This window comes from Periophthalmus magnuspinnatus, chromosome 5, assembly GCF_009829125.3.
Source record: "Periophthalmus magnuspinnatus isolate fPerMag1 chromosome 5, fPerMag1.2.pri, whole genome shotgun sequence".
NCBI lineage: Eukaryota > Metazoa > Chordata > Actinopteri > Gobiiformes > Gobiidae > Periophthalmus > Periophthalmus magnuspinnatus.
Genome location: NC_047130.1, coordinates 20,053,878 through 20,067,548, shown reverse-complemented (window position 1 = coordinate 20,067,548; position 13,671 = coordinate 20,053,878). Strand labels below are relative to the sequence as shown.

General features: G+C 37.5%; 1 protein-coding gene across 2 annotated transcripts; it reads left to right on the top strand.

The window, feature by feature from the left end:
- The first annotated feature begins 822 nt into the window (after positions 1–822).
- mdm4 (MDM4 regulator of p53) lies at positions 823–13,402 on the top strand. 2 transcript variants are annotated; one of them, XM_033966119.2, is made up of 11 exons: positions 823–971; positions 1,479–1,566; positions 1,636–1,710; positions 2,497–2,630; positions 2,947–2,987; positions 3,239–3,303; positions 5,103–5,181; positions 6,045–6,205; positions 7,282–7,473; positions 8,563–8,631; positions 9,045–13,402. In XM_033966119.2, the coding sequence occupies exons 2-11, from the start codon at positions 1,495–1,497 to the stop codon at positions 9,618–9,620; spliced, it is 1,464 nt and encodes a 487-aa protein (XP_033822010.1). In that variant the 5' UTR covers positions 823–971; positions 1,479–1,494; the 3' UTR covers positions 9,621–13,402. The 2 variants fall into 2 exon arrangements, with proteins under 2 accessions (XP_033822010.1, XP_033822011.1); XM_033966120.2 differs by having other exon boundaries at positions 824–971; positions 7,297–7,473.
- The last annotated feature ends 269 nt before the right edge of the window (positions 13,403–13,671 follow it).

Here is a 13,671-nt window from a genome sequence, read left to right as displayed (position 1 = left end):
AGGGGCCATGAGTTTTTGTCTTTCATTTCTTTCCTGGTTCACTCCTTTGTTAAAATGTGGGACCTGAGGTGAACTTCTCTGCATTAAAAAGTTTTACAACACAGTGTTACTGAATGGAGATATTTAATCAGAATAATACATCTTTTTGACGACCAAAGTCTGTGACTCATTTGTAAAACTTGCTTCAACCTAAATAGACAACTCAAAATTATTGAATATTCATTTTCATGTTAATGTAACCAGTGCCTTTTCTACATTTACATAGAGCTAAAATTATGTAAAATTTTGTATTGAAGAAAAACTCACTCAAATATGTTAAATGCCTTACTTCATAGGCAGTACGCAGCAGTGTTTCCAATGAATAGTGAGGACTGTGATCCATTGTCTTAGCTAAATAATAGGCCTATAATGGAATAATTAGACTGCAGTTATTTTTTTGCATATTGTACTTTGTGTATTGAAATCACTTTTCAATACACAAAACTACAGTAGGCTGAATAAAATTGTACTCTCCAGTATCACTATTGTCAAAAAAGCTATTGCATACAAAATGAGAGTTGACATAAAAACATTAAATTGTTCTTATTGCTTCACTGCTGTAGGCTTCTAGAAATATTAGTATATAGCCATTTTGAATATTAATTAAAAATATATAGGCCTTTAATAAAAATTTAAAAACATATTTTACAAATGTTGGCTGCATATATATATATATATATATATATATATAAGTTTTTCCTATTTTATTTTATTAAAACCAGTCTAGTCCCGTGTTCGTGATGCAAAAATCAGCAGCAGGTGGCGCTCCTCTCTCTACTCTCCCGGAAGTTTCTTTTTTGAATTTGAAGCTAGCTGTCATTAGCACTTCAGGACTACAAATTTACTAGTTTGTGTTTTACACTTATTTATGTAATATTTAAACTATATGAAGTATTAATTAGTGCAACGATGTAGCGAATCACGACATTACGGTAAGGCTACGTCTCCATTATGGAAAACTTATACTTTATGTCATTGCTAGCTCGTTGCTTCGCTAATGTTAGCCTGTTAGCCTCTTCAACTGTCACGTTTGATAACTTATAATTTTTAGCTAATTGAATAAAGCTGCCCGAGGCACATTCATAAGGCAATATACATAGAGTTTATTAAATAAATTAGTCGTTGTGTGTGCTAGCTTTATGTTATGAATTTGGCCTCGCAAAAAGCTTTAGCGTAAAAGATGTGTCTTTATTTACGTGTGCGCTCTGGGACATGCTCTCCATAAGGGAACATAATACGCTATTGTTTATCCGCTATGTGTCCTGTTGTATGCACGTGTTTAACTAATTTGTGTAAAGCTAAGTTTGCACATTGCCAATTGTATGGTTAGATGACCAAATAATTAATGGGTCGGTAATGTGGCCACGCGTGCGACGTTGGTTAACACGTGCGTAAAATGGCATTCTTCTGAAATGTGACAGTTGCCTGATCCTTTCTAGACTTTTTTGGGGTACTATGAGTTCCCTAGCCACGCAGCTTCCTGCACCAGCCTCATCATGCAGGACTTTACCTGGAGAGGGCAATCAGGTATGCATCAAATTACAAATGTAGTATTTAGTGTTTGGAGTGGAGGGTTAATAATTCTTCACTTTGCAGGTGCAGCCTAAAGCTCCGCTCCTCCAGATCCTGCGTGTCGCTGGAGCACAGGAAGAAATCTTCACTTTGAAAGAGGTTAGTTAAATATTTAAAAAACGTCATAATAAGAATTGTGTCCTACTAATTGCACTCCTCTGCCCCCCCCCCCCCCCCCCATTTCAGATTAAATCTAAATGTCTACAGGATTAGGAGATTTTATTGATAAAACCCCAGGAAGGATTACAGGTCTGCAGACAGGACTTTGTGATTCACTAATTGCTAGTAATATATTGCCAATTTTTAGTACTTAACATGCAGTAATTGGCCTAGTTTAGAGGTGTCATAACAGTCATGGAATGAAAGCCAGTTACATACCATTCTGTTAAATTAGAGGGAACTAGTCCAGAAACTAATAAAGGACATTCACCAAACCCTTAGAAAGCATTTGGTCAAACTGGATATTGTAATGCTTAGGTTAATTTGTTTTTGAGAATGTAACCAGTAAAAAATCTGTTTAAATTTTCAACTGATCTAATTAATTAGATTTTGAATATATTAAAGAAAAGGCTACAGTGGCCCCTCATAGTCTAAAAAGAACATGGGTTAGACTTTGCCATAATAAAATCTCACTTTGTTCCTTTTATATAACATAAAAAGTAACTACACTGTTCAAAAACAAAGCTCAAATATGAAATATAGGCAATAAATGACATTTAAACACAAATTCTATGAAAGAAAAGTGTGAATATAGAAAGTATTCGTGCCATCATAGTCCAAATCTAAGGAAACGGTGTGATTCCTTGTATTGTCTCTATAACCCGATGACCCATGTGCACAATACAGTGGACACTTGAAAGTATAACGTCCCTGTCCTTTGTTCAGGTGATGCATTACCTGGGCCAGTACATCATGGGGAAACAGCTGTATGACAAACAGCGGCAACACATCGTCCACTGTCAGGACGACCCTCTGGGAGAACTGCTGGAGGTTGAGAGCTTCTCCGTCAAAAACCCAAGGTGCACATTTTAACAACTTGACCATGAAAAGCAGTATTTGTAGTAGTATTCTTAAGTTATAGATTTATAAAACATAAAACATAATCAAACATTCCTTCATTTGCTGTGTCACTGAAGCCTATCTCAGAAGGTTACTAGTAATTAATCTTCAGATGTCACAAAATAAGAAATGTTGAAGTATAACAATAAAAGATGCACAGTACTAAACACATTTTTTTTGCTTTGATATTTATGATACAGAACCCCAAATTTACAGCTAGCAATCACAATGAATTTCACTTTTATTTAGCTACTAATCAACATTTCTCATTTACAGCCCTGTGTACGAAATGCTGAAGAAGTACTTGGTAGTACTAGGTATGTACCTTTAACGCTTTTAATGCAACATTTCCCACTCTGTAAATACGGGTAAGATAGAATAGGGACTAGAAGAAGCGAAGATATCTTTTCCACCACAGTAAGTTGAAATGTCAAAATGGATATAGTTTTTAATGCTTTTCATTCCTCAAATATGTTTGGGAGGGGTCACAGTTAGCCCATAGAGTGTGCACTGTTGTATTAAAGGGAGGGGTTGTGCTCTTTCTGTTACTGTCTCGTCCTAAATGCAGACGCTGCTGAGAATGAGTCTGTGCGCCGCGAGTGTGTAGGGGGCGGAGTGGAGGACCGTGGTCAGGTAAAACGAACATGGTGCTCGGAGAAACAGAGCCCCAAGAGCCTCTCCTGTCTCCAACACACACGAGAGGACCAACAGAGCTAGTGCTATAAACTGCAGCTATGGTTAACCAGGCTATAAACTACAGCTATTGCGAAAGAGCTATGATGTTTGGGGTTTGGAACATAACAGTGCTTAATCTGCTTCCTTTAAGGTGAAAGTTCAAAGTTTTGTTTTTACTTTTGCTTTTGTCATGTGTAGTCAGTATTTTTACTTGGTTAGAACAGTAAATTTTATAAAGTTTTATGTATTTTAAACATGACAGATTGCAGTTAATGGCCAATAGCCATTCATTGTTAAATGAAAAAAAACAAAACAAAAACTGAATATGTAAGGATATAAGTAAACTAAAATTATATAAATTGTAGTCTAATTCATTCCAACACAAAGTATAAATGGAAGCAGTGGTGAATAGCAATAATTGACGTTTGGCAAATTTGTATTTGCATTTAGCATAATTTGTGCTTCTAAGAGTTTATCAAAAGATTTTTGTTTTGTACTTAAGCAATATCATCTTAAAATAACAGTACGCCTAATTGAGGACTCGTGTGTGTGCTTATTTTGGCCCTTCTAGTTTTGAGTCCCAAGAGTTTATTATTTTTCTTTGACAAATTGTGAAAGCTATGTCCAGGATCAGATAACCTTATTCAAAGGTGCACTATGTAACTTTTTTGGTGGAGGGTAAGCCAACTGATTATCTCCTTGGAGATCATATTGCTTTGCCTGGATAAGCAGGTGATAGCTACTCCACCAGAATATTTACACGGGACCTTTTTAAAGTAATTTTCTCTAGATATAATTTCTTTAGTGTAAGTGTAGGCTGTCCTCTTGTGTGTGGAGCTGGAGGCTGTGGGCTGCTGTCTCTTGTCTCTCTTGTACAGAGCTGCACCGTCTCTGTACAGCCCCGCCCTGCTGAGTGCCGCCCTGTGGTGATGCGAGGTGGTGCGGGGGGCAGAGTCTCTGTCTCTGTCTGTCCCAGAGTCTCCTTCTCTGATTCAGCCGGACCCTCCGCTGCTCCAGGTTCAGACTAAAGCCCCAGACCTAATACAACTGCCCCAAACCTCTCACCTGCCCCTGTGGTCCTGCCTCACCCTGTAAACCAGACTACAGCAATCATGAAAAAGATATTCAATTAGCTTTGAGTTTCCTAACTATATTACAATAACAGTTCTGTTTTTGTATAGAATTTTCACCTACAAATTTGCATGTTTTCAGTATGCTGTGAATCTGCTTTGAATAGATTTCCTTTGGTTTTATTCATGGGTTCTGTTTATAGGTGACATTTTGAGGACGTTTTGCTCATTCAAAAGATATATTGTTTTGAATTTCTATGGAGTCAGTGCTGGATTTTTATCTCTCTAAAACCCATGGATAGAATTCACTGGAACTTCTACGCTAAGTCTGGATATGAATTTAAATATATGGAAAGTTAATACACTGATTACCCTTTAGTTATATTAGTAAATATTTCTTATAACGTGTGTGCACATTTTCTGGAAGATTTTTTGTACTTCCTAAGCACTAATAGTAAGTATTGGTGCTGATTTTCAGTCTTAATATTTTTGTCATCAACAATTTTTTGACTAAATAAGTTATTTCCCCTCCCCATCTGCCCTCTCCTCAAATCCCTCCCTCTGGATCCTCAGAATCATGATCGTATTTAAAGGCGGTCTGTAACAGGAGCAGTGTTTGGTCCGAGTGCCCAGTCCTGGCTCAGTTCCTGATTGTGTCTTTCTACTTCCTGTTTACTTCCTGTTTAGGGCTGTGGGGGTGTGGTCAAAGCAGAGGGTCCTCTCCTGCAGACCCCCTCCCAGCGGCGCCCGCGGGACCCAGATGATGGTGAGTTTTGTGTTCGTCTCGCTCCCTACAGCGTGAAGTTGATCTGTCATAAGAACCATTCAGTCTGACCCAGGGCAGTTGTGGCTCTAGAGGGACTTTACCACCGCAGAGTTGAGAGTGAATAAATAATGGCCCACCGTAGCGCTTTGAGAAAGGTTGTCAAGTTCAAAAGAAAATCCAAACATCATTTTATACCATTGACCATGATCAGATAGATGCAACAATAATGTTTTGGGGTCAATAGTTGTCTTGGATACTATTTCTCTGCGCTAGTGTAACATTTTTGGGTAATTTTTTGGCAATACAGCCAGATTTGAGCTTCTGTCACTCATTACAAATGCATTTTTATTTTTCCAACAATATTATACATTCAGAATAGTTTTTTGAGAATAATTCTGCTTTAGGGTTTTTGTGTCAGTGGCAAAAACAGTTTTCCGTATTATCGTTATCGTGTATATTTTCTTAAGCAATATATTGGCCTTTAATTTTTAAAAACAAGGCTCACTGGCCTGTCACAATAACGCATTCTGAAGTACAAGTAGTCCCACCTGTAATAAAGGACTTTTAATTATTCACGTTTGTTATTTAAGCCCTGGATGGTATGGGCTACTTAGCTTTGACAAGAAGCAGCGGATCACTCATTTTTACCACTTACTATAAAATATCTATATGGAGACTACATTTTTAAATATAGAAGCACAGTATATGATTATAAATATGTTCCCGATCTCTGTTCCAACTTTACAGTAACACCAGCCTCGCCAGAGTATCATGATAAAATACTAATATGAGGTTAATATAACGGGGTTGGTTTGTAATACCATTTCTTAACCACATATCCTGAGCTCTCCCTCTCTTTTCAGACTCATGTGACGGCCTCCCTCGCTCTGCCTGTAAACGACCCAAACTGGATGTGTCTCTAGACGAGTGGGACCTGTCCGGGCTGCCCTGGTGGTTTCTGGGTAATCTCCGGAACAACTACAGCAGACGGAGCAACGGGTCCACGGACATTCACACTAACCAGGTGAGAGGGGTTTCAGAAGTGTGTATAGGGTCAATATTCAAATTAACATGGCTTCCTATGGTCCTTTAGTGATTAGTGGGGGTGTCTAAAAATGTGTCATGTTTTATTTTTAAATTTGATTTTCACTCATATGTTCATGAAATTAATATAGTAAGCCATTTTAATTTGTTTTAAATAAACTAAAATAAAACATGTGGAGGTGTTGTGAGATGATTTTATTACTTTACATTTACAAATAGTTTTATTCTATTGGAAAAAATTTTTTATTCTTGAATAGTCAAAGCTAGGCCTGTCACAATAACATATTTTGATGATATATCGCTGAAGTAAATATAGACGATAAACAATAATATTGAAAATAATTTATGCCAGTGACACAAAAACCAAAGAGCAGATTTAAACCACAAAAACTGTTCCAAATGTACAATATTGTTTTAAAAAAAACATAAGCTGCAATAAATAAACAGCAGAATGAAACACTTTCGTATTTAGTTTGTAATTGAAATTGGTCATAGAAGTTATTAATTCAACCTCTTATGACTGAAATCTTTTCATATAGCCAAAAAAATAACCAAAAATCTTCCATTAGTCCAAAGAAAATGCACACAAGATAATATTGGCCCCCAAAAATATTGTTCAAAATTTCATATATTGAACGATAAGTCAAGTCAGATTTATTTATAAAGCAAATATAAAACCAACCATCGCTGCTCAAAGTCCTGTACAATATAAAGTGCAATCTTATAAAACAAAACATGCAAAAATACAATAGAACACAACAAATACAATACAAGACTCACCACTCAGCTCATGCTAAAAGCCAGTGCAAACAAATACATTTTCAACGAATATTTAAAAATAGTCCATATAGTAATTATCATGACAGGTTAAAACCAGGACCAGGAAGATATTGAGAAAGTTTGAGAAAATTGTGTATGTACATATATATATTTTCCCCAGTCCTTAAGTGAACTTTCTTTCCTCTGCTCTATACTCGGTTCTAATGTCCTTCAGGCTTATACATGAATAAAATATGAATAAATGATATGAAAGACTGACTGTTGTTTGACTTGTAGCTGTCTCCTGCTCAGGAGGAGGACACAGCAATTGTCTCGGACACAACAGACGACCTCTGGTTCCTGACGGAGGCGGAGAGCGAGCAGCGCAGTGTGGAGATGAAGGAGGCGGCGCTGGAGGAGAACAGTGGAGATACAGACCCTCCCCCAGACGATGAGGAGGTTGCCCGGGACGATAAGGAACACAAGGAGGTACAGATTATTTACGCTAAACTCAAAATAGTGTCAGCAGTGTCCTGTAGAAAATTCTGCATAAATAAAGAAAAAAAAATCCTCTACTTGCTAGTGTAATCTGCAGCCCCCCCCCCCCCGAAAAAATAAAAGAAATGAAATGATATAATGAAATTTAATTAAATATCAAATAAAAATAAAACAAAATTAAATAAACATCAAATGAATAAATTAAAATTAAATAAATATCAAAATAATTCATTAAAATTAAATTAATATCAAATTAAAACAAGTAATTTAGCAATTTGGTACGCCACCTTACATGATGCTCAGTGCTTGCTGCTTTAAGTGACATTTACAAAGCGGGATGATTGTTGTTAATATTTGGCACGTTTATGCTGAAAAAACTCCAGCGTCTTATCAGCGTGACTGAGGTGTAATGAGGTGGCGCTTTAACTTATTTGGCTTCATACTGTCCACTGCCACAGCAGACACCGGTCTGTCCACGTGTCCCACCGGAGTCACGGTGAAGCCAAGTGCTAAATATGCTTCATCAGACTTCCTCGTCTTACTTTTCGTGTGACTTTACCTCCGTCTATCTCCGCCTTTCTTTTCATCCCTGTTAAAATGTTTTCCATAGTGTCTCTTTAGCAAAAGTGTTTCTTGTTCACTGCCCTGTGTCACGATCTATTCGCTCTCTCCTGCTCTTTGCTTGTTTTATCCAAGTTTTATTTTAAGTTTAATTTGCTCAATACTTAAAGGGCCCATATTACACTGTTTTCTTATCACAAACAGACCTGGAGTTGTGTTTTGTTTCATTCGCATATGTTTAGTTTTTCTCTTAAACAGAAAGAAATCTGTCCTACCTTATGATGTCATGTGATAGTACAAGACATGCTTCACTATGTTTTTAAACTCCATACACCTTCTCTAGAATAATTTGGATGTTTACTATCTCTACTGAATTACAGGTAAAAAAATAGCTGTTAAGTTAAACTACTGCACACAACTCCTGGTCTTAAAGCTCACAAGAGTCCATTTTGCGTAATATAGGACCTTTACAGTTGCTTCTTGAATTGCGTTAAATTGAATTCTCTTCCTCACACACAGATGGAGGAGGACCCAGAGGACGACTCCCAATGTCTGAGTGATGACACTGACACAGAGATCTCCACACAGGTTTGTCTTGGAACAGTGTGTAGTATTAGTATTATAACATGGATACTGATATTCAGATTGTGCAGTTATGAAGTTTTAATCAAATTGAGGTGGAGTTTCAAATTGTCAGTGATCAGTTTGGAGATTTGAATTGAGAGATTCACAGCCAGTGCTCTGTCAGCCAAATTTCTTCTTCCAAAATCATAACTGTGCTCCAAACCACACACTTTTAAATAATTGCTATTCAACTCAAAAGATTGTAAAAGTGTTGTCTTGAATATGGTTTTTCAGTTAACACGGAAATTCAATTTTATTTTTAATAAGAAAAAAATGAATTGACAACTGAGGGATTACTCAGACAATTTGAAGTGTGATTGATTAATAGGAGTTTCATATTTTTCTCTGTCATTAATGACTCCTCTCTCCTACATCAGGACGCCTGGCAGTGCTCCGAATGTCGCAAGTTCAACACACCACATCAGAAATACTGCGTCCGCTGTTGGGCCCTCCGCAAAAACTGGTACAAGGACGTCCCCCGCCTCGCCCACTCCCTCTCTGTACCCGACATCCCAGCATCCACCTCTTCTCTCTCAGCCCACGACGATGAAGATTACGACAGCGACGCTGGCATTGACGTACCGGATTGTAGCCGAACCGTCTCCGACCCAGTAATTCTGCCCTCCCACTCCACTGCGGATCGTCCACTACCACCTCCAGGCTCCAAGGGTAAAGGGCCGAGGCTGTGCACTATACCCAGGGATCAACAGCTCTCGGTGGGGGAAGGAGACAGTCAGGAGAGCCTAGACATGGATGTGGAGGTTAAGCCTGAAGCACTGTTGGAGCCTTGTAAGCTTTGCAGGGTAAGGCCTCGAAATGGGAACATAATCCACGGAAGAACGGCACACCTCTTAACTTGTTTTAACTGCGCAAAAAGGTTACATAAATTCCACGCGCCATGTCCAGGATGTGGTAAGATTATACAGAAAGTTATAAAAATATATGTGGTCTAGAAGTGTAGCCCACTTTTGGACATATTTGGCTGTACAAGTATTTTAAATGGACAAAATGGGCCTAAATGAGGACGAAACAAGGCATAAATACTATATAAAGTATCTCGGACTTCAACTTTAAATGTTTACGCAAGGACTTATTCTGGACTAACCTAGATCTGAGCCAGGTCAAAACCAGGTCAAAACCAGGACTGAGCCAGGTCAAAACCAGGTCTAAACCAGGAGTGCGTCTGGATAAAACCAAGTATAAACCAGACAAAAGTAGGTCAAAACTGTTTAAACTAGAACTAAACCGGGACTAATCCAGATCTAAGAAAAATATGACCATACAAGTTACTATCACATCAAGACTAGGCCTTTTTAGACCTGGTTTAGACATAACTTGAACTAGTACTTGACTAGTACTAAAAATGGCTAAGCAGGGACTACCAAGACAAACGTAGCACTAAAACAAAGTGAGGACTAAACCGGGACTAGCACAACCCATAGCTACAGCAAGACAAAACCAGGTCTGAACTAAATGGGAACTAAACCAGGAATCCTCCAAGAAGTCCAAACAAGGACTAAAACAGGTCTTAACCTGAACTATTTCAAGACCTAGACTTTACCTGGACTTGGAACTACGAAAGACTCTGTGTTCCACTGAAAGCACCCACACCATAGTTTGAAAACCGCTGCTCTAGAAAAAAAACTTAAAATTTATTTGTACTCTATATATATATAGCTCTTAAAGCACCCAATGAGCACCTTACTCACCGCTCGCCCATCAGAAGACATGGCACTTAAAGCTGGTTAATTTTGCATTACACTGCCACATTGTGTTGTTGAAGCCAAACGTTATAGTGCCACATGTAAAGACTGGCCAATTCAGTAGGTACATCTGCCACAGAAATGTATATTCTATAGTGTGATGTGGGCAAGTTGAGTATCAGAGTGGAGAAGAAAGTCAGATTTTAAAGGTATACTCTAACTTTTCTGAGGGTCTGTCACTTGTGTCCATGACGAAGGTTTTACTTGCCTGGAGTGTGGCATTAAACTAAGCTATCTTGTGTTTAATTACAGATGTTTTACTGCTACAGCAAGGCAATGCTTATTGCATTGGAATTTCACAAGTTTAATGCTGTACTGTGGAACAATATAGACAAAGCAGTGGCATCTCCAAAGAAACCAGAAACGATGCAAAGCTCACCCACTTGTTCTCCATTTTGAATCTTAATTTGAACATCAACTAATATTTAACTATTAAAGCCTAACTTCTCATCATGGCTTTAGTTTAGATATTTGTATTACGGACAGTTGTACCTAAAGAATAAGTGGCTTAATAACTTACTACAGATAAAGGCATTCAGATGTAACAGACGTATTTATTTATATGAAGCCAATATTGCAGAGTATTTTGCGTGACCATTGCATTGTACATAGACCTTTTTCTTACATGTATATAGTATAAGACTGCAGGAAATATCTACAAGAGTTGTAAGGATTTGACTTCATAACATTAATTTCGATCAGATTATTCATTGAACCTTATGTGATTTTTAATTTTTTTTCTTCAAACTTTTATTTGATGGTTTTTATCTCTGCAATCTGCAATGTTTCTCAGTCCTTGTGATATTTTTTTCCCTTGCCTTTTTCCCTCGTAAGCAATCATATTTGTTCTGATACAGACAGATCTTGCATGTCCCTGCTTGGCTAGTCCACCTGTCAATCACACCCATCTGAACCTGAGGAGATTTATCAGTGACCAGACTCACATCTTCGTAAAGGATTGGAACAGTGTGTGTTCTGGTTCACAGGCAAGGAATATTGTGTAGTGACTTAGAAATTTCATCCTATAAGTAAAATTTATAGTGTGTTTGAATAGATTTCTTTTTCAGACCAAGGTTTAGTTTTTATACCTGACAGTTTTGACTGCTCACTAGCATCTTCATCAGAGTGTTTACGTGATGTTGCTTTGTTGTGTCCGGTCAGCTGATTTAAACAGGATTTGGCACTGTTTTCCTACTGGTGGAGGCAGGACATCCTGAAGAAGTTGGACTGCAGATGGCGCTGTTGTCCTGCCTCCACTGGTTGAAACTGTCAGGTATGAAAACAAACTAAACCTTGGTCTGAAAAATAATCTATTAATATATTTTATCAGTAGACCAGATGAACCTCATTGGACTAAAATTTACAGTGTTGTCACGATACTAAAATTTCAAACTTGGATTTCAATACCATGATGATAATAAAAAACACAATATTTAGACTTATTCTGATACAGCTCAATTTCATTCTAAAGATTTTCAGGAGAGGTTCATTTCTGTCCTGTGAATGTGACTTTTTAGTATATACCCGAGTATCTTGTTTTGATACAAGTTTTAGTATTGATTACTAATATCTGATTTTACTTTTGACAGCCCTAAAAATGTATAGTAGTCAAGATTAATATTCTGAATAGAAGTCCTTTTCACTTTTGTAGATGTATTTTTTGCACTTTAGTTTGTTAAATTCACCAAATGGACATAACATTGGAAGCGTTATGTCTGATTGGTGAACTTGGGTTGCCTTTTGTATATAGCTCTTGACCTTCTCTCCCGATACATTTCTGGGCTGTTTCAGGGCATTTTAGGGAGAAGAAAACAAAGCAACAGACGCATGTCATGTACATACAATTGTTGATATAATATTGAATGAAACATAAGTAGTATCCGTAGGCCTAACAAAGCTCTATCCTGCACCGTGGAGATTTAAGCAGAACTCAGACAAAAAACAGACACAAAACACAAAATAAAGTTACTGTGTAGCGCCCCCTACCTTTCAGAGCATGCCCTGTTTATTACTGGTGCCCTGTTTATGTCAATGGAAATTCTCAATAATCCACATAGCAAATTTATCCCTAACTGTTCTTTCCCTACACTAGTAGTTTTTACATTGCGTTCTATGGCAAAGGTCTTTTAATGCGTCCATAATAATCACTTGGTGTTACTTTCACTTTCTCCATATCCATTTATTTTATTTTGGCTCCCTTGATTTAACAACATTTATGCAGTTTAAGTATTACTAGCTTGTTAGGTTAACCATAATATCTTTCAATATCCCGCATTTCTTTGCAAGAGTGAGCGATACTACAATATAAAATCCATAGACTGTTTATATAAATGCACATATCTAACCTGCTAGTCACCGCCTTCCTAATAAGAAGTGAGCCTGGGCGCACTTTCGGCTCAGATTCCAGTTCACTTTGTATTGAAAAACTGTCAACTCGGTCTTAAAATGTTCGTATGAACCCGCTCACAGTCCAGTATTTCTTTATTTTGCCGTGCTGTGTGTGCCAACTCCCTGCTAAAGCATCAGTGCAGACAGGAAGGGGCACAAACTACAAGGATTGTGATCAAGGCCTTTAAGGGTTATGAACCGTTAAGGTATACTTTATTGAATTTAACCATCAACAAACAGTTATTACTAAAATTATTTCTGAGTTCTGCTTAAAATCTGTCAACTGAAGTGAATGTCTTACAGTGTGTATATAATTCTATTTCTCTTGTGAAAATTTATGTAACCTGCCTCAAAATGCAAGTCCTAGTGATTGAAATGTAACCACGTATACTGTGGTCAAGCTCGCCGTGTGCCTGAACCTCTGGATCTCTGCTTCTCCATGGTAACGAGACAATTGTGTTTATTTAATTTATTTATTATTTTCTTGTTTTAATCCTTTGTAGAGGCTAATTGTTGTGTTTGATTTCAGCGTTGCACTGCCAGTTGTAATGAATTCTTTTGTTTTTAGATTTATTTTGACCAAACATTGTAAGAAGTATTCCTTTCCACAAATGAGAAAGTGATGGTGGGTATTTTTTGGATCTTTGAATAATTTTTGCTCTTACTTGCGCTTCGATTTGTCGCCGTTAGATGGAGCTCTTCTCTGATGATGTGTGCACATATTAGCATGGCCCTGTTTTGACTTGAAGAGTGTTTAAGCTATTTACGCTAAAATAAGACACATGCCTGAGAAAGCCGCCATCTTTTTTGAAAGGTTTATTCCAACCTGATATTAAAACCACAGCGATGGAGC

Coding starts and splice junctions, on each gene's coding strand:
- mdm4 (XM_033966119.2), top strand. CDS start 1,495: ATGAGTTCCCTAGCCACGCAGCTTCCTGCACCAGCCTCATCATGCAGG. Junction 2,631..2,946: donor TTCTCCGTCAAAAACCCAAG/GTGCACATTTTA, acceptor TCTCATTTACAG/CCCTGTGTACGAAATGCTGA. Junction 8,632..9,044: donor ACACAGAGATCTCCACACAG/GTTTGTCTTGGA, acceptor CTCCTACATCAG/GACGCCTGGCAGTGCTCCGA.